Here is a 26,750-nt window from a genome sequence, read left to right on the forward strand (position 1 = left end):
CTGAAACTTCTGGAGTGCAAAAAACCAGCCCTAAGGGCAAACCGGAAATTCAGGAATGGACCTCCGGTTTGCTCAAAGGGCTGATTTAAGCCCTCCAGAGCCTTCAGGGAAGTCTCTGGAAGGCCCCTGAAGGCTCCGGAGAGCTTAAACTGGCTCTCTGAGCAAACCGGAAGTCACTTCCTGTTTGCTCGTAGAGTCATTTTTCGTCCTTTTTTGTACTTTGGAGGCTTCAGGGAAGCTCCTGAAGCCTCCGGAGAGCCTCCAGGGTAGCGGGGGAGGGGGGCTCTTTTCACCCTCCCCAGGTTCCTATAAAGTTTCTGGAGCTTGAGGAAGGCGAAAAATGGCGTCAAAAAAAGGCTAAAGTCAGCTGACAAATGGCTCTGCGTGCCACCTGTGGCACGCGTGCCATAGTTCACCATCCCGGATCTAGAGTGTATCCCCGAGTAATTCTCTGAGCATTTAACATATGTTTTAATATTAGGAAATTATAATTACAATTTATTATAATTATAAACATAATTATAATTAAGATTTTCCTGTGCTTTGATTTGACATGGAAAAGTAGAATGCTTTGAAGTATATGGTGGAAATATACTTCTGTAACATCTGTTGGCAACTTCTTAAAGCAATTGCATCTTGTCCAAAAACCATACACCTGCCATTCCACAGGTGTAATAAAATGCTGGGAAAAGATGCACATTTGCCTCTTGGAGTGTTATGCCCATCTATTCCAGGTTTAGTTTAGTTTAGTTTAGTTTATTATTTATAGGCCACCCTTTTCCCTGAGGGGACTCAGGGCGGCTTACAATTTATAGGGAAGGGGATACAAGACAATGAAACAATAAACATGAAAACAGTGTAAGTAAAAATAAAACACAACATTCATCATTCGGGTGGGGGCAGATTACGATCTTTATCCCCAGGCCTGACGGGATAGCCAGGTCTTGAGGGCTGTGCGGAAGGTCTGGAGGGTGGTGAGGGTACGAATCTCCACGGGGAGATCGTTCCAAAGGGTCGGAGCTACTACTGAAAAGGCTCTCCTCCGCGTAGTTGCCAGTCGACACTGACTGGCAGATGGAACTCGGAGGAGGCCTAATCTGTGCGATCGAATAGGTCGCAAGGAGGTAATTGGCAGGAGGCGGTCTCTCAAGTACGCAGATCCACTGCCATGAAGGGCTTTATGGGTGGTAAGTAGGACCTTGAAGCGCAAGGTTGTACTTTTGGTCAGGATGTTAATAAAATAATGAAATTTTTAATCTCTCTCTATACAACACATATCACCTAACATTTCCAGTGCTCGATTGCAGCTGTATTTTCTAGAAAAAAACATTAGTAGTGTGAGCAAAACCAATAATAATTGGTCCTTTGTTACCAGCCCTCTCACTGAGATGTTCCCAAGAGGCTTTCAAGTAAACCTTTTTGCCACACAATTTGAAAACTACATAGATATATGTCTCTATACTTAGAGTATTTGCTAACTAAACAGGATGAAATTAGCTTTAAAGATTTAGAACTTTAATGAAAGAGTATTTTGTTTTATCAGTCTCTTGCATAATGCAAAGGATTACATGATTGTTGAATTCTGAATCACAAATCTTTTTCTCCAATATATAACTTGTGTTACAATATATGTACTTATCAATATAATTAGACTGGAGAAAATTAGTGTTGATTGCCAAAATTACTCTGAAATACCTGCTACTGATTATTGCTGCTGTATTTTTAATTTAGGAGGAGGAGAAATTAAAGGATGTAGCGATACCAGTTGTAATCTCTCCAACTTCAATCTATGGAAATAGTTTCCGTCATTGAAAGGGTGACCTCTTACTCATTCTCTTTCTCTCTCTCTCTCTCTTGCTCCCCCCCTCTCTCACTCACACACAAACACACACATACCTTCCACTTAGTGAAAATGTCTACAGCTGCGAAGCTGGCAAAGAAGCCTCGTTTTCCCTGCTGCCCGCAGCTCTCAAAGGAAGGAGGCAGGGAAGCGAGCCCCGGGCCTCATCTCTGCCTCCTTTCTCGACAGCTGGCTTCGGGGACAGCCAACCTTTCCCAACACTGTGCCCTTCACTCACCTTTCACCCGGAGGCTCTGCCAGCAGGGCACCTACCATTTCACCTCCCGAGAGAAGCTCGGGAGAGACGCGCAAATGGCTGCGAGGCTCCCGAGGAGGAGGTGGATGGCGGTGGTGTGGACAGCATGGTGCGGACAGGCGGGGCAAGAAACAGAGGGGCGACTGGGCGGGTGGGGGGAGCAAGCGGGGGCAGGCCATGTGAGGGGCCATTCCAATACGGGGCTTCCGGAGGAATGGGTATGCAAATGCACGCCGGATTTCTGGCACGGGTACGCATGTACAGGACCGTACCCCCTGAAACCCGCCTCTGACACACACACAGACACACACACACACACACGTATGTTTATGTGTATACACACCCACACACCTTTTGAGACTCATAGGCAGACATAAAGACAATAGTCCTTTTCATGTTTGTCACTTATTATTGGTTGCTGATAGAGCCGGGATGATGAACCTATGCAACGCTTGCCACAGGTAGCACACGGAGCCATTTGTTAGGGCAAGCGAGGCATTGTCCTGTCAGCTACAGTGCACATGCACGCACTGGCCAGCTGACTTTGGCCTTTATTTTTTGGCTGTTTTTCGCTCTCCAGAAGCTTCCCTGAAGCCACTGGAGGGAGAAAGACAACCCATTGCGCAAACCGGAAGACTGGGAACAGACTTCCGTTTGTGCGTTGGACCATTTTTCTCCCTCTGGAGGGCAAAAAATGGCCATAAGGGCAAACCAGAAGTCCGTTTTCGAACTGCCCAGTTGCGCGGAGGGCCATTTTTCATCCTCCAGAGAATCCTCCTGAGGGCTTGAGGGGGGCAGGGGAGGCTGTTTTCACCCTCCCCAGGCTTCTAGAAAGCCTCTGGAGCCTGGGGAGGGCAAAAAACGGGTTCATGGTGAGCCAAAAGAGTGGGGGGTCGCACACATAGAATTATGGGTGTGGGCACGCCTGCCTTTTGGCACGCAATGGGAAAAAGGTTAGCCATCACTGTGATAGAGCATGCAATATTAGCATTTCTTATAAATTAACTATCTGTTTTGTGAAGAATGTTTTTATTGATTCCTTATTTTCCCTACATCTGACTTCTTTTTATTTTTATAAGGCTAATCTCATGTCAGTAATATGCTATACTCTATAAGAAAGTTCTGTAAAATCCATTTCCTTATAGATTAACTACCTTTTATAAAAACATTAAAAAAAATTCAGCCAAGGCTAAATTTTCTAGTCCAGTTGATTTTAGTCAAAGATTGCAATGCGTGTTCTTATCTCTCATATGGAATCAGGGTATTTAAAAACAAAGGAGTACAGATAGCCCTCAACTTTCAAACATTTTTTTAGGGACCGTTTGAAGTTACAGTGACACTGGGAAAAAAAACAACTTATGACCATTTTTCACACTTAACAATTGTTGCTTTCTTCTGACACAACATGATTAAGTTACTTGTTCAGAATAGAAGTAAATGTATATGTGTGTTGGTCTGTAAACTTTAACAGAGTTAAATTAAAGAGTTTTATTTAATACAAGGTTTTATTTTATGAATTGAAATAAATGGTTTTCAATTTTGTGTTCTAAATGCAAATGTGAAAAAAAAATGTTTTGTTTACATTCCTCTTTTTTCTACACCCTTGTTTTTTCCCCAGATCAGACAGTTTTGGATGACGTTCGTAGAATTGTAAATGATGAAATGTATATTCCAAAGGAAGCCCAGGAGCTGTGTGGCCGTCTTTTAACAACTTGCTACATGGCTAGTGAGAATTCTTCTCAGGATACTTACGACAGAGCCAAGTCTTTGGCTGAAGAAATAGGCAGGTATAAAAATTAACATTGAATAGTTAAACTATATTGTATATGTTATATAGTTAAATTATATAAAAGTGCATTCCAGCCCCAATCTGGTGTAATAATTGTAGTAAAAATCCTTGAATGTAAAGTTACACCTCTATTGAGTAATAAAATGTATCAGCAGTCACCAGGAACAATATTTGAAAGAAAAGGGAACATGGCTTAAAAGTGTTAGTCTGCATTTCAGGTTTGGTGTAGGCTTTCTTATGACTTAAAACATTTCCCTCATTAACCAATTCCATTTCCCCCCCCTTTGGTGCATAAACAGTGTTTTTCAACATTTACTTGTTTAAAAGAAAAAAAAGTCTTCCTGAGTGACAGATTTTCCATACAAGAGGAGATGGAAAAGCATTTTTGCGTATTCAGATGAATATATTATCATTCCATTTTGCTGTCACAAAAACTGTGGCAGAAAAAAAGGTTTGGCATGCATGCTGGACGTGGATAGGTGTACTGATGATAGAATATCTTTAGGCTCTTTGGATAAAAAATTGAGGACGCTGGGTTACATGTTCTTTCACAACATCCAGTTTTTTTAAAAAAAAGGTCTTTTGAACCAACTACACTACAACTACTAACTTCTTTTAGTCCATTCTACCTGCTCTTTTGTTCATGGCCTAAATCAGGGGTGTTAAGCTCGGTTTCATTGAGGGCCGCATTAGGGTTGTGTTTGACATTAAGGGGCTGGGATGGGCATGGCCAGCTCGATGTCACTCATGTTGGAGGCACCTGTGGTAGCCTGAGTGCTCTGCTAGTGATAGCTCTGCTATGATAGCCTTCTGCAACCCTTTGCCAGTGAAAACGGAGCTCCATTTTCACTGGCAGAGGCACCACGGACTGTTCCTTCACTTTTTCCAGGTTAGTCCCGTGGGCCAGATCTAAGTGCCCCACAGGCTTGATCTGGCCCACAGGCCTTGAATTTGACACCCCTGGCCTAAATTTAAGGTAAGGTCTAGAAATGACACCCTATGAAATGTTGCTTATCACATTTGAAGTAGAAGGTTTTTTTTCCCCAGATCAGAGCAACAATCCATCTAATCAAAACTGTTCTGAATTACTACTCTCCTCATTCCTACTAATAAAATATTTTTTTTGCTATAGAGAAATATTTTTCACCTTTGTGCACACATTTTCACAAACACATTTTCTATTTTACAGAAAAAATGCAGTTGGCCAGCATTTGCCTAACTAGAGTTAGTATTAGCTTTAAAAGCTGAGAGCCATATTTGTGAAGTGAAAGTTAAAAATGTTTTAATCGTGTGCATGACTTAATGTCAGCTTTTTGATTAACAACTACTTGGACAAGTCCCTGAAGTTTTCTTGGCAAGTGCTTTGCCATTGCCTCCTTCTAGCCAAGGTTATCCAGCTGGCATTGTGTCTAATGCATAATGCTTAATGGCAATAGCATTTAACCTTATATGCTGCCCCTTAGCGCTTTACAGGACTTTCTGGGCAGTTACAATGTTGAAGCATTATTTGCATATTGCCCCCAATAATCTAGGTCCTCATTTTACTGCTCATGTAAGGATGGAAGGCTGAATCAACTTTGAGTCGTGTCAGGATCAAACTCCAGGTTGTAGGCAGAGCTTGCCTGCAATACCACACTTTAACCACTGTGCCACCCAAAGAATTGCATAATGCTTAAACAGGAAAGCATGATTGAGTTTCAAATTATATCTTTTCTTTATTAACTTGTTGTGCATGCTTTATTTGTTATTAGTGCTAGCTTAGACACAATTACATAGGCAGTATTTCTTTCCCCAGCTATCATATCAACATAAATATAGATGGTGCAGTAAAAGCCATTTTGGGGATTTTCAGTACAGTGATGAGACGATCTCCTCAGTATCAAGTGCATGGAGGAAGTACGAGAGAAAATCTGGCTCTACAGAATCTGCAGGTAATATAATAAAGAAGAATATTTGTAGTTCAGAGTTGAAATGTGGGGTCCTTGGTGCTCTATGAGCTGAGTTGTTTTCTTGCAGATATTTCATTACCCGTCCTTAACATCATATGTTCCAGAAGGGAATTGGGTTTGCTCTCAATTTATTTTCTAGTGTCTTTCCTTGTTAGAATTAATGGGGGTTGTCTTAGAGCAGGGGTGTCAAACTGGAGGTCTGCGTACAGGCCACACCCACTCCAGCTTCACAAAGGCAAAAAACATCGCTATACATCACGTGACATCAACCTGATGCGGTGAGTTTGACACCTACAGCTTAGAAGTTCTTTGGTTGGGCTATTTACTGTTGGCTTGTTTGACAATTTCGTGATTAAAGTATTGCTTATTTGATTATTCATCTGATGTTAAAGTTGCGTGGCTAGTTATAAAAAAGTGCCTGGCTACTACCCTAACCCTAACCCAATACAACACCACCAAAACAACCCCTAAAAAGGATAACACTACCATATGTCAAGAACATCTCAGAAACCACCAACAGACGTCTATAATTATATGGAATCAGCGTAGCACACAAGCCAACTAAAGCCCTTCGAAACATTCTAAGCCAGTGATGGTGAATCTATGGCATGCATGCCACAGGTGGCACACGGAGCCATTTTTTAGGGCACGTGAGGCGTTGCCCTGTCAGCTCCAGCAAGCATGTGCACACTGACCAGCTGACTTCAGTCTTCTTTTGAGGCCATTTTTGCTCTACAGAGCCCCCAGAGCGTGAAAAAACGGCCCTACGGGAAATTCAGGAACGGACTTCCAGTTTGCTCGTAGGGCCACTTTTCACACTCTGGAGCCTTCAGGAGGTTTCCTGAAGGCTCTGTAGGGCGAAAAAGGAACCTAAGGACAAAACCAGAAGTCACCATTCCTGAACTTCCAGGTCCCCTATAGGTCCGTTTTTTGCCCTCCAGAGGCTTTAGGGAAGCTCCTGAAGCCTCCAGAGAGCCTCTGGGGAGCCGGGGGGGGGGGATGTATTTGCCCTCCCCTGGCTCCTAGAAAGCCCCTGGAACCTGGGGAGGGTGAAAAAAACGTGTCAAAAGTGTTTGTGTGTGGGGCGGCTGATTGCGTGCACACAACCCCTCTTGCACTCCCCCCACTTTTAGCATGGGAGCCAAAAAAGGTTAGCCATCACTGTTCTAAGCAAACAAAAAGATCCAGCAACCCCAGAAGAAAAAAATGACTAATCTACAACATACAGTGTAATAACTGCAACAACCACTGGCAGAACACATCCATGATTAGCAGTCACTAATTAGCAATCAGAAGACATGATGTAAACTCTTCGATTTCACAACATATGGAGAGACTTAACCATGGTTTCCATTGGAAAACTGTGACCATCCTTAGACGAAGCGAAGTCCAAAAATGCTAAGGAATTTCTAGAAGTCTTCCAGTCTGATAAATTAGCCATCACTAGACACATAGACAAACAATATGCCTATAAACTGTGCAAATGATAATCAACAAGCAAAGGGGAAACAAAAAGATCTAAGCATCTCTCTACACGCAATCCAGTGCCCAGATTAACTCCGAAATTAACATCAGACCAACAGTCAAGAAAACACAATACCCCAATCGTGAAACAACCAAACAAGCCAACAGTAAAAGCCCACCCAAAGAACCTTTAAGATCAGTCCTGCCTACACTAGGCAAGCCACTAGAATATAAATTGAGAGCAAAACCCACTGCTTACTAGAATTGATGTTACCTAGTTTGGGTAATGAAATGTCTGCAAGAAAACAATCAAGCTCAGAGAGTACCAAGAACCCCTTGGTATAATAAAGATCCTAGTCACGCAATGCACGTTGGCGGTCAGAGGTGGGTTCCTACCAGTTCGCACCAGTTCGGTAAAACCGGTTCGTCAAATCTACCGAACCGGTTAGAAGAGGTTCCACCAGTAGACCCAGAAAGCAGGCCACACCTACAGAAGGGGTTCCAAAATTTTTTGAAACCCACCACTGACACACACACACACACACACACAGACAGACACAGACAGACAGACACAGACAGACAGATTCACACAGAGAAAGAAAGAAAAGAAGAAAGAAAGAAAAAAAGAAAGAAAAGTGAGAGAGAGATGAAAGAAAAAAAAGGAAAAAGGGACAGAGACAAAAGGAAGGAAAGAGAGAGAGAAAGAGAGAGAGAAAAAAAACACATGGCCGGCAAGCCACTCCCACCAGGTCACATGGCTGGCAAGCCACTCCCACAAAGGAGGCCACACCCACAGACTAGGTTCGAAAACATTTTGAAACCCACCACTGGTGGCGGTGATGTGTAGTGATGATCCCGGCAGCCTGGAACGGGTCTAAAACAGACTGTGCAGAGGCCAAAAACACAACACACGGAGGCCAAAAAGCACGGAGGCGGTGGCGATTCCCCACAGCTTTGGAGCATCCACCAGCCAATGGACACAAGCCATTCCATTGATTAATTGTTCTCACTGTCAGGAAATTTCTCCTTACCTCTAGTTGGATCTCTCCTTTGTAAGTTTCCATCCTTTACATCTTGTCCTGCCATTAGAAGTTTTGGAGGATTGGTTGAATCCCTCTTCTTTGTGATAGTCTTTCAAATATTGGAATACTCCAATATTTGAATGAGCTGAGCTCTGAATATTTGAATGAACTGCCCCGGGAGCTTCGTATAATCCCCGGTCCTTCTGACGCGCCCTAAAAATTTGGCTTTTCCAGCAAGCCGGCCTGGCCTGAACAAAATAAAATAAATGATTGATTATTGTTAATTTTAAATGAATTTTTTAAATGTTATTGTTAATCTTAATTGGGTTTGTTTTTTGGATACTCTATCTAATTTTTTAAAAACTTTTAATATGTATTTTTTTTAATGTTGTAAGCTGCCCTACGTCCTTTGGGAGAAGGGCGGCATATAAATCCAATAAACAAACGAACAAACAAACCATGTCACTCCAAGAGTTAAACTAGACACACCCAGTAGTCTAGACAGTGTCTTCTACTTGCTATTAATGAAAGGGGAAGGATTGTGACACACATTGCCCAATTGCTGGGTGGCTATGTATACAGGTGAAACTCAAAAACTTAGTGCAAAAGTTCATTTATTTCAGTAATGCAACTTAAAAAGTGAAACTAATATATGAGATAAGACTTATTACATGCAAAGCAAGCTAGTTCAATCCATGCTTTGTCATAATTGTGATGATTATGGCGTACAGCTCATGAAAACACCATATCCACCATCTCGGAAAATTAAAATATTACATGCAATCAATAAAACAAGGATTGTATGTAGAACAATATCGGATCTCTGAAAAGTATAAGCATGCATATGTACTCAGTACTTGGTTTGGGCCCCTTTTGCAGCAATTACTGCCTCAATGCGGCGTGGCATGGAAGCTATCAGCCTGTGGTATTGCTAAGGTGTTAGGGAAGACCAGGATGCTTCAATAGCGGCCTTCAGCTCTTCTGCATTGTTCAATCTCATGTATCTCATCTTTCTTTTGGCAATGCCCCATAGATTCTCTCTGGGGTTCAGGTCAGGCAAGTTTGCTGGCCAATCAAGCACAGTAATCCCATAGTCATTGAACCAGGTTTTGGTGCTTTTGGCAGTGTGGGCAGCTGGAAAATGAAGTCAGCATCCCCATAAAGCATAAAGTGCTCCAAAATCTCCTGGTAAACGGCTGCGTTGACCCTGGTCTTAATGAAGCACAGTGGTCCAAAGTCCTCTTTTCTGATGAGAGCAACTTTTGCATCTCATTTGGAAACCAAGGACCCAGAGTATGGAGGAAGAATGGAGAGGCCAATCAAGCACAGTAATCCCACGGTCATTGAACCAGTTTTTGGTGTTTTTGGCAAAAGTTGCTCTCATCAGAAAAAAGAACTTTGGACCAAGGAGCAACAGGACTTTCCACCACTGTGCTTCATTAAGACCAGGGTCAAAGCAACTATCTTGCTTTGCATGTTATGAGTCTTATCTCATATATTAGTTCACCTTTTAAGTTGCATTACTGAAATAAATGAACTTTTGCACGATATTCTAATTTTTTGAGTTTCACCTGTATATTAAGATATCAGGATAGAAATTAGGAGTCTGGTTAAGACATCAGGCTAGAAACCAGGACACTATCAATTGTAGCCCTACCTTAGTCATGAAACTGGGTTAGGTGACTTAGGCTAGTCATTCTCTCTCAGGCAAAGTCTTAACATCTCATACAAAATTGCTCGGTTTCGGTCGGACTTGGACTCCACCCCTGCAGCTCCAGCCGAGGCACAGGAGGATCAATTTGAACAACTCTGGGTTGAGTTTCAAGACGTTACCCCCGGGGATGTGGACAAGGCCATGAGGGCTGTAAGTACCTCCACCTGTGTACTGGATCCGTGTCCCTCATGGTTAGTTACTAACTGCAGTGAGGTGACACGAGGCTGGATCCAGGCGGTTGTCACCGCCTCACTTCGGGAGGGGAACTTCCCCGCCGCACTGAAAGCGGCGGTGGTGAGACCCCTCCTGAAGAAGCCATCTTTGGATCCAGCTATCCTTAATAATTATCGTCCAGTCTCCAACCTCCCCTTTCTGGGGAAGGTTGTTGAGAAGGTGGTGGCCTTCCAGCTCCAGCGGTCCTTGGAGGAAGCAAACTATCTAGACCCCTTCCAGTCAGGCTTCAGACCCGGTTACAGCACAGAAACCGCTTTGGTCGCATTGATCGATGATCTCTGGAGGGCCAGAGATGGAGGACATTCCTCCATCCTGGTTCTCCTCGACCTCTCAGCGGCTTTCGATACCATCGACCATGGTATCCTTCTGCAACGACTGCAGGAGGTGGGAGTGGGAGGCGCCGTGTTGCGGTGGTTCTCCTCCTACCTCTCGGACAGGTCGCAGTCGGTGTTAGTGGGGGGGCAGAGATCGTCCCCTAGGCCCCTAACTTATGGGGTGCCTCAGGGCTCGGTCTTATCCCCCCTACTATTCAACATCTACATGAAACCGCTGGGTGAGATCATTCGCAGGCACGGGATTAGATACCATCAATATGCGGACGATACTCAACTGTATCTGTCCGCCCCGTGCCAACTCAATGAAGCGGCAGACGTGATGAACCGCGGCCTCGAAGCTGTTATGGACTGGATGAGGGTTAACAAGCTCGTGCTCAACCCAGAAAAGACCGAGTGGCTGTTGTGTTTCCCTCCCAGAGATTCGACCAATATTCCATCACTCAGGCTGGGGGGTCAAATTCTACACCCCTCAGAGAGGGTTCGCAACTTGGGAGTCCTCCTGGACTCACAGCTATCGTTTGACCACCATTTAATGGCTGTGACCAGGGGGGCATTCGCCCAGGTTCGCCTGGTGCGCCAGTTGCGACCCTACCTGAATCGGGAGGCTCTCACAACAGTCACCCGGGCCCTTGTGACCTCTAGGCTGGAATACTGCAACGTGCTCTACATGGGGCTGCCCTTGAAGAGCATCCGGCGACTTCAGCTAGTACAGAATGCGGCCGCGCGAGTGATTGTGGGTGCACCTCGGTTCACCCGCATAACACCTATCCTCCGCGAGCTGCGCTGGCTACCTGTCGATCTCCGGATGCGCTTCAAGGTGCTATTAGTCACCCATAAAGCCCTACATGGCAGTGGATCTGGATACTTGAGAGACCGCCTTCTGCCAATTACATCCCTGCGACCAATAAGATCATATAGATTAGGCCTCCTCCGTATACCATCGGCCAGCCAGTGTCGGCTGGCAACTACAAGGAGGAGGGCCTTCTCAGTAGTAGCCCCGACCCTTTGGAACGAGCTCCCCGTAGAGATTCGCACCCTCGCCACCGTCCAGGCCTTCCGCACAGCCTTGAAGAACTGGCTCGCCCGTCAGGCCTGGGGACAAGGATAGTTCCCCTCCCGAATGATGAATGTATGTTGTTTATTATTTTATTATATGTCTTATCTTAATGTCTGTATCTCCCCTTCCCCGATTTTATGTGAGCCGCCCTGAGTCCCCTCAGGGAAAAGGGCGGCCTACAAATATTAATAAAATCTCTAAAAAAAAATCTCTAAATTTTGTAAGAGTAATTATGCATGAAGGGAAATCAACTGGTTTGTATTTTTTTTGTTTTATTTCATATAAATTTTAAGGGCTCTAACCATCTATTTCATTGTTGGTTTATTTGTCTAATACAATTTACATTTCTTTTACTCACATTTCTTATACCTATAACATTTTTTGCAGAATTAAAATGGGACAAAAATGAAGGCAGCATTCATTTAAAGGTTTGAAAGGGGGTTTCCCTCCCTGGGACAGATAAGAAGATGAGAGATGAAAGCGTCTTGGATCTTAACATCCATAATCTAGATGTCAAATACTTTCCCACTAATAGCAGTTTCAATTGTCTTCTCTACCCAACTATCATAACTCCCCAATTCTCTCTTTCCTTTTTCTTCTTATCTTGATCCTCTTACCTTGATTATCATCTTGATTTCCCTCTTACTCCTTTATATGTAATGCCTACTGTGCTTTGTGTATCATTTCTATTGTATACCATTTGAAAATTCTAGCTTTAGTAATTCCTAATTTCTATGTTTAACTTCTAGGCCAGAATAAGAATGGTAATCGGCTATCTATTTGCCCAGCTGTGTCTGTGGACTCGCGGAATGCCTGGTGGATTGTTAGTGCTTGGAACAGCTAATGTGGATGAAAGGTGATTTATTAAATCTCTTTAATTGCTGATAACAATAAAAAACATTGATTTTGGTGGCTTTCTATTAGATATTCCTTCTGTGTAAATTTCAAATAGAAAGAAAACGGTTACCATATAGAGGTTATAGGAAGATAACTGGACATGTTAACTCTGAAGTCTTTTCTCAATACTGCATAAACTATAATAAAAAGTGGTCTGAAAAATAGTAATATTACATAAATTATAATTAACAGTTAAAAAGCTTACTGTAGATTTTTTTATTGATTGTGGATATATTTCTGAGTGACCTTCGCTCCCTTTGATTCATTCATACACATCCAATCGGAAAAGGCTGTAATGGGAGGAAAGAGAACAGCTTAACTTCATTTGACTTAATAGAAGCATTACAGCAGATCTTCCTTACCCAGTCTGCAGACATTTTCTCAAAATTATTGGACAAATTTATACAATTATAATTGCAGAATAACTTTGGGGAGTATTGGATATTGTCTTGATATATTTGTAAGCTTGTGTAAACAATGCATTACAAACTCTAGCTGACTAGATTATATGGGCTGAAGATAAATATCCAGATTTGTTTCCAATTATTTTAGGAGATCTCAACAAAGCCAACTTAAGGAAAGAGCTACCAAAATATTTTCAGCATGTCAATTGTCTCACAAGAGGAAAGAACACTTTGGACCATTGCTATGCAACATTAAAAGATGCTTATCAGTCCCATGAGCAGCTGTGGGACACTATGATCATTGCATGATTCACCATGTACTTGGGTACAAAGACTTAAAACCATGAGATCAACAATTAAATCAGTGAGAACTTGGACTGAGAAGGCAAAGCTAAAGCTACAGGCTTGCCTTGACTCCACTGATTGGAATGTTTTTGAAGATACTTCTGCAGACTTAAAGGAACTCACAGATACTGTAACATCATATGCCAGTTTTTGTGAAGACCTATGTGAGCCAACCAGAAACCTGTGAATGTATAATAACAATAAACCTTGGTTCACAGCTAAATGTAAGCAGCTACGTCGTACCAAGGAGGAAGTCTACAGAAAAGGCGATAGAAGGCTGTACAATCAGGCTAGAAACTTATTAACAAGGGAGATCAGAACAGCAAAAAGAAGCTATTCTGAAAAGCTAAGGAATCGATTCTCAACAAATAAACCAGCAAACATGTGGAAAACTCTTAAAAATATCACCAGTTACAGCAAACCTCCTTCCCATGCTAAGGAAATCAACAACTGACAGATGATCTGAATGTGATTTTTAGATTTGAGAGAAAACTACTGCCACTTATCTCCACAATCCCCATTTCAGACACACCAACAACAGCCAAGTCTCCTACAACTGACCCCATCCCATTGGGCCCACCACGACTGGAGATTAGACAAAATGAGGTACAAGGTCTATTTCACAGACAAAAGGCAGGAAAAGCACCAGGCCCAGGCAAGATAACTCCTTTTGCTTAAAAGCTTATGCTGACCAACTGACCACAATCTTCACTGCATCTTTAATAAATCACTAGAGATAGAAGAAGGCGGGGCTTAGCAGTGAGAAGACGGAGTTTCAGGCTATTCCTGAAATTCCCCTATTCCGAAGGAAATTGGACGGTCCGTTTCGGACCCAAGCTGTCCCAGAGAGACAGTGAAAGGTTGGAGGAGATCCAGTGACCACAGAGACGTTCGCAAAGTCTCTGGGGGGCTTGGAATTTAACCTCCTTTGCCAGTTCCTTCTGGATTAGCTGTAAGCTAACCGAAACTGCAGGTTGCCCCTAAGAATGGTGTGAGTGTTTTCAACTGGTAAGCTGATTTTATTACTCAAAGAGATACGGTCCGCATAAAAATTTAAGCTAATTGAAACCAAAGAACAGAAGAATCTAGCGGCGAATTTGTTTTTTTTTTATGGGTTTATGGCCAGTGGTTACCCTATTTCTTAAATGCTTTAAACGCTACTTACATGGATAAAGGAAAGATTACTTCAACATCTCCTCTGACTCTCTTTAAGTGGGCTGTAAACCAATTTACTATAATTTGGCTCCTCACAATTTGACACTTTTATTGCTTGGCTGTGTTGGTCTAAGATCAGATAAGATTGCACAGCTCCCAGCTTGTTTTTACTTGCAAATATCTTAAAGCCTCTAAAGGAAGAAATATTAGCTGCGTCATAAACATGGCGTCCATGCAAGCTTCAAATGATTCATTTCAAATGATTTTCTCCGCATTTCAAAAGTTGTCTGACACATATGATAGATTTGAAAAAAAGCTGGACTATTTGTTGTTTTTAACATCAAAATTTGAAGAAAAAAGTGAGAACGTTGAATGTTTGAATGTTCCTGAAATACAAATGAAGAATGTCAGAAATGAAGTTTCTCAATTTGCTGACATGTCGGGCATCTGGTTTAAAGATTCTCAACTTGCTGACACGCCGGGCGTCTGGTTTACTTCGGAGGGAGAAAGAGATGCAACGCTTGAAAGGGGGGCAGCCATACAGAAGATTTATTTCAAAAGAGAGAGCACAGGAGGAATGAGAAGCATTAAAGAATTTATACTTTATGAAACATCATTTGCAGAATTTCCAATACCATCCCTGAGAATTAAAGACAAGCTGAAAAGTGCAACAAGCGTAGGACAACAATATTATATCAGAGGCATCTTAAGCAAAAAGGTGCGAAGATATTCTTGTTTGGACTTGCTTATAAAGACGTTTGGTGAACTTGTTCCACAAATGGCAATAGGATTAAGGAGGTTTTGTTATTGGAGAGACACAGGCTAATAGATGGAAGAATACAATTCAAAATTAGCTAAACCTAATTACTCTTATTTGTAATAGACATAGCTGAATAATAATTGATATTGATAGTAATGTATATAATGTGGAGTTGATATGATAAATAATAATTGGATATGAGAAGGAAAGGTTGGAAATATTTTTGGACCATATACAAAGGTTATTAATCACAATAATTATCACTATTAAAAAACAAAATAAAACTATATACAGTTAAATGTTAACTAATATGGGGAAAATGTTACGATATACGATATAATTACATAAAGAAGGGAGAATGATAATAAACTATATGCATGGAAGATGGAATTTTTGGTATTAAATATTATGGATGTTCAGCTAAAACAGGATATGAGGATTTGATGTTAATAGAGGATTTTACAAACAAGTAAATGAAATGCTAGCATGTGGTTATGGATTAAATCTTTGGCATAGTTAAGGATGAAGGATGTTTAAATAACTGTAGTCAACTAAAAGTGGAGGTATAATGATGTCAATATGGTAAACATTTGAGTTAAGATATTTGAATTAATATGAATTAATGGAAGAGATGCACCAAAACATGTAACCAGCTGATATACTTTTTTATAATATATACCTGTGTTTTTTTTGTTTTTGTTTTTCTTTTGTTTTTCCTTTTTTTTCCCCTGCCTTGTTTTTTGTTCTTTTTGTCTTCTCTGTGTTTTGATTTTTTCCTTTCCCACTGGTGTGGGCATGTGTTGTTTAAGTAACAAAAATTATTATTATTTTTTTAATAACAATTATAGTCAAATGAAAATGATGATGGTGACATGTATGAATATTTGAGTTAAAATGTTCGAGTTAACATGAATTATGTTTGTTGACTGTGGAAGAGATGCACGAAAGTCTTTTTGTAACCAACTAATACACTTTCTATAGCATGTAAAGAAGGATGTTGTATTTGTTTTAAATTAAAAATTAAAAAATATTTTTTAATATTAATAAAATATTTTATTAAAAAATAAAATATTCTTGCTTCAAATGCTCTACTGTCATCCCAGTGCCGAAGAAACCCTCCATCAAGGAACTGAATAACTTCAGATCAGTTGCTCTAACTTCCATAGTTATAGATGTTTGAAAGACTAGTGCTGGCCCACCTGAAAACCATCACATATCCACTGTTAGACCCCTTGCAATTTGCCTACCAAGCAAATAGATCCACAGATGATGCTGTTAATATAACAACATCTTGAATCTCCAAAGACCTATGCAAGGCTCCTCTTTTTAGACTTCAGCTCAGCATTCAATACCATCATTCCAGATATTCTTCTAACTAAATTAAATCGGCTACCTGACCACATTTGTAAATGGATCATAAGCTTCTTAACAAACAGGAAGCAACAGGTGAAGCTAGGCAAAATCACATCAGATACTTGTTCAATTAGCACAGGAGCCCCCCAGGGCTGTGTGCTTTCTCCACTTCTCTTCTGTCTATACACCAATAACTGCATCTCAATAGACCCCTCTGTTAAAATACTGAAGTTTGCAGATGATACAACAGTGATTGGTCTCATTCAAGACAACAATGAATCTGCATACAGACGGGAGATTGAACATCTAGCCTTGTGGTGCAACCAGAACAATCTTGAACTAAATACACTCAAAACCATAGAAATGGTAGTGGAATTTAGAAGAAATCTTCTATACTACCACCCTTTACAATACTAAACAATACAGTATCAATACTAATGACCTTCAAATTTCTAGGTTCTATCATATCTCAAGACTTAAAATGACACCTAACATCAAAAACCTAATCAAAAAAGCACAACAAAGAATGTTCTTTCTGCACCAACTCAGAAAGCTCAAACTGCCCAAAGAGCTGCTGATTCAGTTCTACAGAGTTATTGAGTCTGTCATCTGCGCCTCTATAACTGTCTGGTTTGGCTCTGCATCAAACAAGACAGACACAGACTTCAGTGGATAATTAGAACTGCAGAAAAAACAATTGCTACCAACCTGCCTTCCATTGACGATGAATCAAAAAGAGGGCTGTGAAAATATCTACAGACCCCTGACATTCTGGTCATAAATTGTTTCAACTTCTACCCTCAAAACGAAGCTATAGGGCACTGCACACCAGAACAACTAGACACAAGGACAGTTTTTCCCCGAACGTTATCACTCTGCTTAACAATACTGTCCCACAACACTGTCAAATAATTTACTAAGACTATATCACTATTATTCTTCTCATCCTTTTTATTATCTATCTCCTCCTACTTATGATTATAACCATGTTGCTTGTATCTTTCAATTTATATTGTTTTATTCGTTTCCTAGTATGATTTGATAGCTTATTAGTAACATTGACTATCACTAAGTGTTGTATCTTTTGATTCTCGATGAATGTATTTATATACACATATATACATATATACATACACACATATATTATATACACACACATATATTGTTAGACCTATAGAAAATAAATAAAAAATATTTCCTTCTTAGCCTTCGAGGATATTTCACAAAATATGACTGTTCCAGTGCTGACATCAACCCTATTGGTGGAATTAGCAAAACAGATTTGAAATGCTTTATGCAATATTGCATTGAGAATTTTCAGCTAACATCCCTCAAAAGGTAAGTAGAGAGTAAGTAGAGTGAAGCTTATTCCAGCCTGTGCCAGTATAGAATGATCTGGAATCTTGATGCTTTCTTCCCCCTTGGTTTTCCTAGGATTACTGAATGCTTCAGAATTTGATCTTAACTAGGACTTGATAGAATTGGAACTAAATTCTGAATATCAATGAGTAATAGTTCCTTTAAAGTATGATTATATCAAATACGGTTTTGCTGGCTAATAAAATTTTGTCATATTGACTCTCTTAGCATTGAGCCATTTTATTAATACAATACAAAATTTATTAATGCATACAAATTGTATGTAATAGTCTTGCACCCCTAGTCAGATTGTTTGTTTCCTGATACAACTGTGGAGGCCATTTTCTTACTTGCCTATAAGTAGTACAAGTTAATCTGGAGGAATATTTCAGATAATTGTCTTGCTGAAATATCTAGCCTCTTTCCAGCTTCATGTTCTTTATTGACTGGGATGTGAGCTTCTGGGATATGTTGATATTTAACTAAATCCATTTTTCCTATTACCCACACAATTTTTCAAATGCCACTGTTTACACACAATTCCAAATTACCATAGAACCATCCTCAGGCTTCATGTTTGGTGAAAAGGTGATCTTTTCTTCAAATGTTTCATTCTCCCCACCCCCTCTAAAAGTATGTTCTATAATTATGTCTGAATACTTTCAGTTCATGAAATAATCAATTTGTAGTATTTTCCTCAAAATAGTTCAGGCTTATCAGTGTTTTCTTTGCATACCTTAAGATTTCGTGATGAAATCAGGGAAAAGTCTCCCATTAAAATCATTGTATAAAGAGTCATGTTCAATGCTGAATATTAGCTAAACATTTGTTATTCTTTGCAGGGATTTGTGAATTTTCTTGGCATATCTGACAGGTTTGGGGCAATATTCCACAACCATCAGAGAAAAAAAATGAATCTGAAAATAAGTTGGTTATTTCGGCAAAACAACAGTTCAGATATTTACCTTCCAATCTACCATGAAGTATTTTCAGTTGAAAAAGAAAAAGATTTTGGAATGGTATTCATAAGTCCTCAAACTTTTATATTGCTAAAGATCAGTTTCCACTTACCGTGTTTCCCTGAAAATTAGACAGGATCTTATTTTCTTTTGACCCCTGAAATAAGCACTTGGCCTTATTTTCAGGGAGGTCTTATTTTTGAGTTGCAGTAGGCGGCGAGCATGGTCACCTCATGAATGAAGGGAGGGCATATTTTCGGGTGAGGGCTTATTTTAGTACATGCACTCAAAAGCCTGATTGGGCTTTTTATCCGGGGAGGTCTTATTTTCAGGGAAACAGGGTTGGGATTCAGTGAAACATACAGTTTGCCCAAATTTGTGCATTCACCTGTAAGTAGTCAGGCAATGTTGTGCTTGTACTTGAATAGAAACGTAGCATGAGGCAGACAAAAGATGTGGCCCCATTTAATAATTGCTTTGGTTGAGATGGAACATGTTCATAGTAATAGTAATGTGTTACTATAGATTAATTTGATTCATTTCATTTTACTTGTACACAGTATTATATCAGCACCCCCAACAGCGGAGTTGGAGCCACTGCAGAAAGGAAATGTTACTCAAATGGATGAGGTAAAAGCACAGTGACTACTACCATCTTGTAAGCCCATACTTTTGATTTGTAGTATCTTGTTCATGCAGTCTCTTAATCTTCATCAAAATTCAAGAAAATCTGACTTCTGTGATTTAGGCATCATATGAAACTCGGCATACATTAGCCAATTGTGTATTTTTCCTGTTAAGATATTTCTGCTGCAGGCTCGCGTGTCTTCTGTAATAGTACAGGTAGTCCTCGACTTATGATTCAGTTGAACCCAAATTTTTTGTTGCTAAGTGAGACATTTGTTAAGTGAGTTTTGCTCCAAAATCTATCTTGCCAGTTGTTAAGTGAATCTGGTTTCCCCATTGACTTAGATTGAACATTGTAAAAGGGATCACATGGTCCTGGGATACTGCAACAATCATAAATAGAGTCAGTTGCCAAGCATCTGAATTTTGATCACTTGACTATAAGGATGCTCAATGATCATGTGAAAAACAGTCAATAGCCATTTTTTTCAGTGCCCTTGTAACTTTGAACAGTCACTAAATTAACTGTTGTAAGTCGAGGACTATATATAAGTTATAATGAACATATATTGAAGAACTTAGAGTCCAGATTGCCAAAGATCTACCAGAGCTTCACTATTCCTAATTAGCAAGATACTTTTTAGTAACCCCCTTTCACAAAAAATAAGGAATTTTGCTGATAGTAGTTAGAAATCTGCACACACACACCCAGATCACTCCAAAACTGCTTTTGAATTATAATTAATGACATTAGAACAGAATTGTGGGTTTTAATATAATGAAATGATATAACTATGGTATTGTATTTTCATCAAGTTAAATATTATTTTCCCCCAAGTTCAGAGAAATCTAGATTAACTATAGTTCCAATTTAATGATGGGTGGCTCTTGAAGAATGTATGATTCTTATATTCATCTGGTTTCTCTATTTCTTTTCTTTTTGTGCTGCGTATGAAATGTTAGGTAGACATGGGTATGACGTATGCTGAACTCTCAGTCTATGGTAAACTAAGGAAGATAGCTAAGGCTGGACCTTATACCATGTTCTGTAAACTGGTCACAATGTGGAAAGAGATATGTTCTCCAAGAGAGGTAAACAATAAATGTCCATGACCTACATCTATACAAGCAGCATTAAGCCTTAGCTTATGCACTGGGACGGTCAAAATATAAATTTGAATTTGGCAATCATGATTTGATGATAATGATAATGTCTGAATCATTTCCCAGTTATGATGTCTTCAATTATAGGCTATTCTTAATCAGTAAGTGCTGCAGTTTCATTCAGGAGAATTCCAGGGTTCAGTGTGTGTCTTGGGGAAACTGCCCAACACATCTCACCTAACTGCAGTTCTGGTGGCACCCCATTTTGCTTTGAGCATTCCTGTTGATAATGCTGAAAGAAATCAGTAAGATTGGCCATGCTTAAATGTAGGATTGCAACCTTTGAATCTTAGTTATAGACTAATTCTATATGATGTTTCTATGGGGGTGGGTTTTGAATTTTTGGTCTTTTTGAGTTCCTGAAATACTGCATTTTGTTCACCAGGTGGCATCAAAAGTTAAGCATTTCTTTCAAATGTATTCAATCAACCGACATAAAATGACTACCCTTACTCCCTCCTATCATGCTGCCAACTACAGTCCTGATGATAATCGCTTTGATCTGAGACCTTTCCTTTACAATTCTGCTTGGTCCTGGCAGTTCAGGTGTATAGATGAACAGGTAAGCAGTAATCTATTTTGATGTCATGTGCTGTCCATGTTTAGACGCGTATGCAGACACAGGATTTAACGTTCTAGCTTACTTCTGAATTTAAAGCCATCCATCTAGTTGAGGTTGGGTTTGTGATCTGTGGGTATTTTGAAACATCATAGTTGGCAGAGGTTTGAATCTAGCTTCCTATGCAGTAGCGTTAATGCTATTTAGGCTCTGAAGTTATATTTAGAATTCTTTATTGGCCAAGTGTGATTGGACACACAAGGAATTTGTCTCTGGGGCATAAGCTCTCAGTGTACATACCATGTTTCCCCGAAAATAAGACAGGGTCTTATTTTCTTTTGACCCACAAAATATGGCTTGGGCCTTATTATCAGGGGAGGGCTTATTGTTTTGGGGTGGCTGGGTGGCTGCTCTCTTGCGAGCAGGCTCCCAAAGAGCCAGGCACAGCCTCAGGGTCAAACAGCTGTGTTGCGCTGTTGCAGCAGCACTACACAGCATCAATGAGGTGACCACACTCATGAGCAGCCTCCCGGCAACCCCCCTTTACATTGGGGCACAGTGCCATTCACTGACCTAGGGGTATCGCCAAGCTGTGTGAGTGCCTGTTCGCCGCCTTCCAGCTCCTGCGCTTGGTGCCTTCGGAATGCCCCAAGTCAGTGAATGGGGCTCTGCATGCCTGGGGAGGGGGGTTGCGCGAGCGGCTTTTCCGTTCCCTGCTCATGCGCCTTCCAGGCTCACAATGGGAGTACGCTCTATGGTTGTGGGCTGGCAGCCAACAGAGCGTACAACCATAGAGCGTACTGCCAGAGCGGCAACTGCCGGAAGACTCTGCATCCAACCTCCATTCTTTGGAAGCCGCAGAAAAAGCCATGTGGCAGCGGCGGGGGGCGGCGGTGGCAGTGGAGATGCCTTGGCTCTGCAAGGAGAGCTGGGCTAGGGCATCGTGAGCCTGGGAGGTGCGTGAGCAGGGAGCAGAAAAGCTGCTTGCGTAACCCCCCCTCTCCAGCTATGAAGAGCCCAAGCAACACAAGCCTTTTCTCCCCAACTTGTTCTCCGGCTTGGTGCTTTCGGGATACCGCTAGGTCGGTCACCAGAACTCTGCCTGGCCGAAGGAGTGGTGGTTGTCCAGAGAGTTTATTTTTGGGGAGGGCTTACATTTTTGTCCAATCAAAAAATGTGGCATGCCCTTATTTTCAGGACATGTCATATTTTCAGGGTACAAGCAACAAGTGATGAATCATGATCCTAATCATAAAATACAATAATCATAAATAATAAGATACAAACTCAGTAATAGTCATAGGTTACTAAATAAAAACAGAGCATAAACCATAATAGGATACTAAATAAAGGCCGTCAACATAAATCATAAGGTACAAACAACAAAATTATAGTCATAAAAAGCAAAGGAAATAGGTGTTAGGAAAGATGAAAAGATAAGAAGGATAATAGGTAATACAACTCTACTAGGTGGTTTGACCTCCTAGGGCCTAGACGGTGTTGTGGGAATTAATTGTTTAGCACAGCATGGGGTAAAAAACTGTGGTTGTTTTGGTGTGCGTGCCCTGTAGCGTCGTCTTGAGGGAAGAAGTTGAAACAGTTTACGTCCAGGATGTGAAGGGTCTGTAAATATTTTCACACATATAAGTTGTTCCTAATGAAGCTTAGGATCCTCTCACAGTGGTCATTCATGCATAGGCTATTGCTTCTATACTTTTCATGGTTGTTTTTTTTTACATTTGAATAAATGATTAATTACCTCAGCCAAAATAAAATACAATTTTATTTTTATTTTTCAAATGCCTGATTTATTTGCTCTAATGAAATGGTAAGGCTGAAGTCCTGTTTGCATTACCGTTTAGCTTTGAACTATGATGGCAACCATGGCTATGATTTTATTTGAAAGCATCAGATGTGGAAAATCAAGCATCTCTAGTCATTGTGGCTTGTTTGTGATTTTCATTCACAGCAATGACATAATGTTAATATTCTTTTGCTGGACAGCAGAATATTAGCCTCTCTACGTATTTCCTGCCAAAATGTTGCACCATGGTTAGTATATCAATAATGTGTTTATCTACGCAGTAAATGTTAATTCCCATCTCTGAAATGCCAGATAATACTGCAATTGTATCTGACTTCCTGGGAAATCAAGATTAAAATATGCTATGTGGTCCCTGTCATTTTAATGCCTGTAGAAAAGATCTTGCAAAATTTCCCCATCATTTTTCTTTATAGTATTGATTCATGGTGAAAAAAAAAATCTTATTGGTTTGCTGATGGACAGCATTATTTAAAAATATCTTTCTGTGTTCATGATATATAGCAGTGATGGGGAACCAAAAGCTGAATGTCTGGGTTCTAGTGTGCATGTGCGACCGACAATCAGCTGGCCGGCACACATATGCAGGCCAGTTTTCGGCATTGCCGGGCAAGCAAAGGGATCGTGCTCTGGAAAAGCCGAATTTCCAGGTTTTGGCACGCATGCGCTTCCGACAATCAGCTGGCATGCCGCCTGCACACAGGACAGCTGATTGTCGCGCACGCATGTGCACCAGAAACCCAGAAGACAGACAGCCAAGACCACTTGTGCCGGGTGACATGGCTTCACATGCCACTTTGGACATGTATGCCATAGGTTTGCCATCACGGATATGATGATGTTCCTCCATCATATTCAAAGAGGACCTTGACATCTAACTGGTTGTGGACTGTTTACATAGACAAGATTAATCTAGGCTTAAGTATCTGATTACTAGTTTTTTTTCTATGTTATTAGCTTTTGCCAGATATTAATACTGTGTAGTATTATTAATAATTGGATGTGGAGGCTTGGTTATATAAAAAAAACCCATGTTAGGCTGTTATCTTCAGCAGAGTGGATGACAAAAGATGGCAGGTGATATTTTTCTTGTTTGAGAAGGAGGAACTAAACTAGTAATTCTGATCAGCATGTACTGAAATTCAGATGCTTATTTTCCTGTACTTAGCAAAGAACTTACTCTTCCTAATCTTCTACTGTTGACTGTTTTCTTTATTTTACGGCTTTTAATGCCAACCTATGACTAATGTAGTCATGGAAGACCATCTCATTTTACTTCTAGCATTACTAAGGCTTTGAGCAACTACTTCCCAGCTAGGACTTACAGTACTCGCAGTTTTAGATCTATTTGTTCCTATAATAAGAGGCCACTCATTTGTCCCCACCTTCTCCACTGCTCTTTTGGGAAAAGGAACAATTGGACACACTAACTTACGAGATATATAGAATTGCTTACTCAACTGCTTCTAGACTAAACAAAGGGTGCTGAAATAAAAGTCAGTGTGCTTCTAGCTGCACATGCAAAGATTTTCCTCTTTGTACCCACAGTAATCATGCTGAATTTGTCACTTACAGTAGGAAGCAGACTTAATTTGAGTAATGGCTGCAAGGGTAGAGACATGGCTTATCTGGAGTGCCCACATGGCAGGAACTCTGAATAAAGAGCACCTGAATGAATGTTTTGGAAGATATACTGTATATAGGCTAATATGTTTTCTGCCCATCCAAATATGTAAGAACTGGTGAAGAGAAAGAAACGTTGTTGTAGGAATGACAATAATTGCTCCTGTATTGGACCTGAATCGATTATCCTTGTCCTCTGGAAATGGTATCTTATTATTCTGTCATATGAGTAGTTGAGGCTATTATAGGTAGTCCTTGACTTACAACAGTTCATTTAGTGACTGTTCAAACTTACAACGGCACTGAAAAAAATTGACTGATGACTATTTTTCACACTTAACAACCATCACAGTCATGTGATCAAAATTTGGACGCTTGGCAACTGACTCATAGCCATGACGTTGGCAATGTCCCACGGTCACGCGATTCCCCTCTTGCAACCCTCTGAGAAGCAGAGTCAATGGGGAAACCAGTTTCACGTGACAGTCATGTTATTTACTTAATAGCTGCCGCGATTCATTTAACAACAATGGCAAGAAAAGCCATAAAATGGAGCAAAACTCACTTAGCAAATGTCTCACTTAGCAACATAAATTCGTGGCTCCATTGTGGTCATATGTCAAGGACTACCTACATTTTAGTACTGTGGTAATACTGTACGTAGGAGTCCTTACGCTTGTAAGGAAGTAGCAGATTGGTATTTTTTCCGTAAAATCACAGGTGGATCAGGCTGTGTGGTTATGGTTCAGTGTTATGACTGTAAATGTTTGTTTATTTTTAATTAGACTCTGTTGCATGTAGGCTTCTTTCAATATGTCCAAATCATGTGAGACATTATCATAGAAAAATAATGGTGTGAGTTGATTACAAATGCTGATTAACAACTGATCAGGTTGGTTCAGTGACCTTTTAAATTTATGACAGTGCAGACCAAATGGTAGTACTTATATTGTAGAGCTCATATTCTACTTGTATAGGTTGCATCATCCCATAATCTCATGATTATGATCTGGGTGCTTAGACCACTAGAATATCGCAGCATCCGGCCATCACAGGATTACCATTTGCAAACTTCCAATAAACCACATCAATGGAGAAGCCAACATGAGGTCAGAAATGGTGACCATGTTATTTTGCACTTAACAACTCATGATTCCCTTTATGATGGTAACCAGAAGTCCTGGAACATCTGTTGCTAAGTAGCTTGGTCATGTGATATCATGCTTTACAACTGCATTGCTTAGCAATGGAAGTCCCAATTGCCAGTGTCAATCAAGGACCACTTGTATTTCTAACAAGGGAGAGGAGGGATGAACTATAGAAACACTGGGTTTCTACATGCTGTATCACACAATGGCCTGATAATAAGTTTGAATCCCCTTGTTAATTATTTTAATGTTGTAATAATTATTTAATGATGCTTATGGTTTTTTTCTTGGAAGCTGAGTTTTACCCTGCTTTTAGATTAACACCAATTGTTAAAAGTTTACTTCTCATTTTTGTTACAATCTAACTATATGTAGTAAACAAATGTGTGTTTAAGCTTTCCCAACAGGTTCTGCTGCTTGTCTAAGCATATTAGGAAAGGTGTAGTTTGGAATAGAGAAGATTTAGCACTTGTTGAAATTAGTTCATCACACAATCCTCTTTTGCTTAGAAAACATAGCTGTAGTGGTGGGATTCTGATAAAAACAAAGTTGCATGTAATATAGCGTTTTAGACAAAAGATAATTCTGTGCTTTCTAATTTACAGGTTTCTAAACTAGAAGCTAAGTAAGCGATGGACTTGAAACCTCAGATCAAAGATTGAATTTGCTCTCTCTGTCTGCTGCTTGGGACCGATGGTTTTTGCAGAATCATCTGTAAAATTGAATAATATGATCAAAGAATGAATATTATTTAAATATTAAGTGTTTTTACTTTTAAAATAATCAATGCAAATAATGCAATTGTCACAATTTTAAAATCAAAGCTGTTAATCCAGAACATTTTTGAATAACCTTAATGTATTTGTCTCAGACTCTGATTTTTAGAAACTATGTTCATTAAAATCTGAAGATAAA

General features: G+C 40.3%; 1 protein-coding gene across 3 annotated transcripts in view; it reads left to right on the top strand.

The window, feature by feature from the left end:
• NADSYN1 (NAD synthetase 1) overlaps positions 1-26,750 on the top strand; it is a 43,121-nt gene extending 16,371 nt beyond the window's left edge. The window contains exons 14-21 of one of the 3 annotated variants that reach the window (XM_032225210.1): positions 3,715-3,883; positions 5,681-5,816; positions 12,410-12,516; positions 17,781-17,912; positions 19,453-19,522; positions 20,483-20,611; positions 21,069-21,245; positions 26,441-26,750. In XM_032225210.1, coding sequence (XP_032081101.1) covers positions 3,715-3,883; positions 5,681-5,816; positions 12,410-12,516; positions 17,781-17,912; positions 19,453-19,522; positions 20,483-20,611; positions 21,069-21,245; positions 26,441-26,464 — 944 coding nt within the window. In that variant the 3' untranslated portion in view covers positions 26,465-26,750. Of the gene's footprint in view, positions 1-3,714; positions 3,884-5,680; positions 5,817-12,409; positions 12,517-13,109; positions 14,026-17,780; positions 17,913-18,775; positions 18,953-19,452; positions 19,523-20,482; positions 20,612-21,068; positions 21,246-26,440 lie in introns of those variants that run through there. The other 2 variants (XR_004256056.1, XM_032225219.1) reach the window with 2 other exon arrangements.

Source organism: Thamnophis elegans, chromosome 1, assembly GCF_009769535.1.
Source record: "Thamnophis elegans isolate rThaEle1 chromosome 1, rThaEle1.pri, whole genome shotgun sequence".
NCBI classification, from domain to species: Eukaryota; Metazoa; Chordata; class Lepidosauria; order Squamata; family Colubridae; genus Thamnophis; species Thamnophis elegans.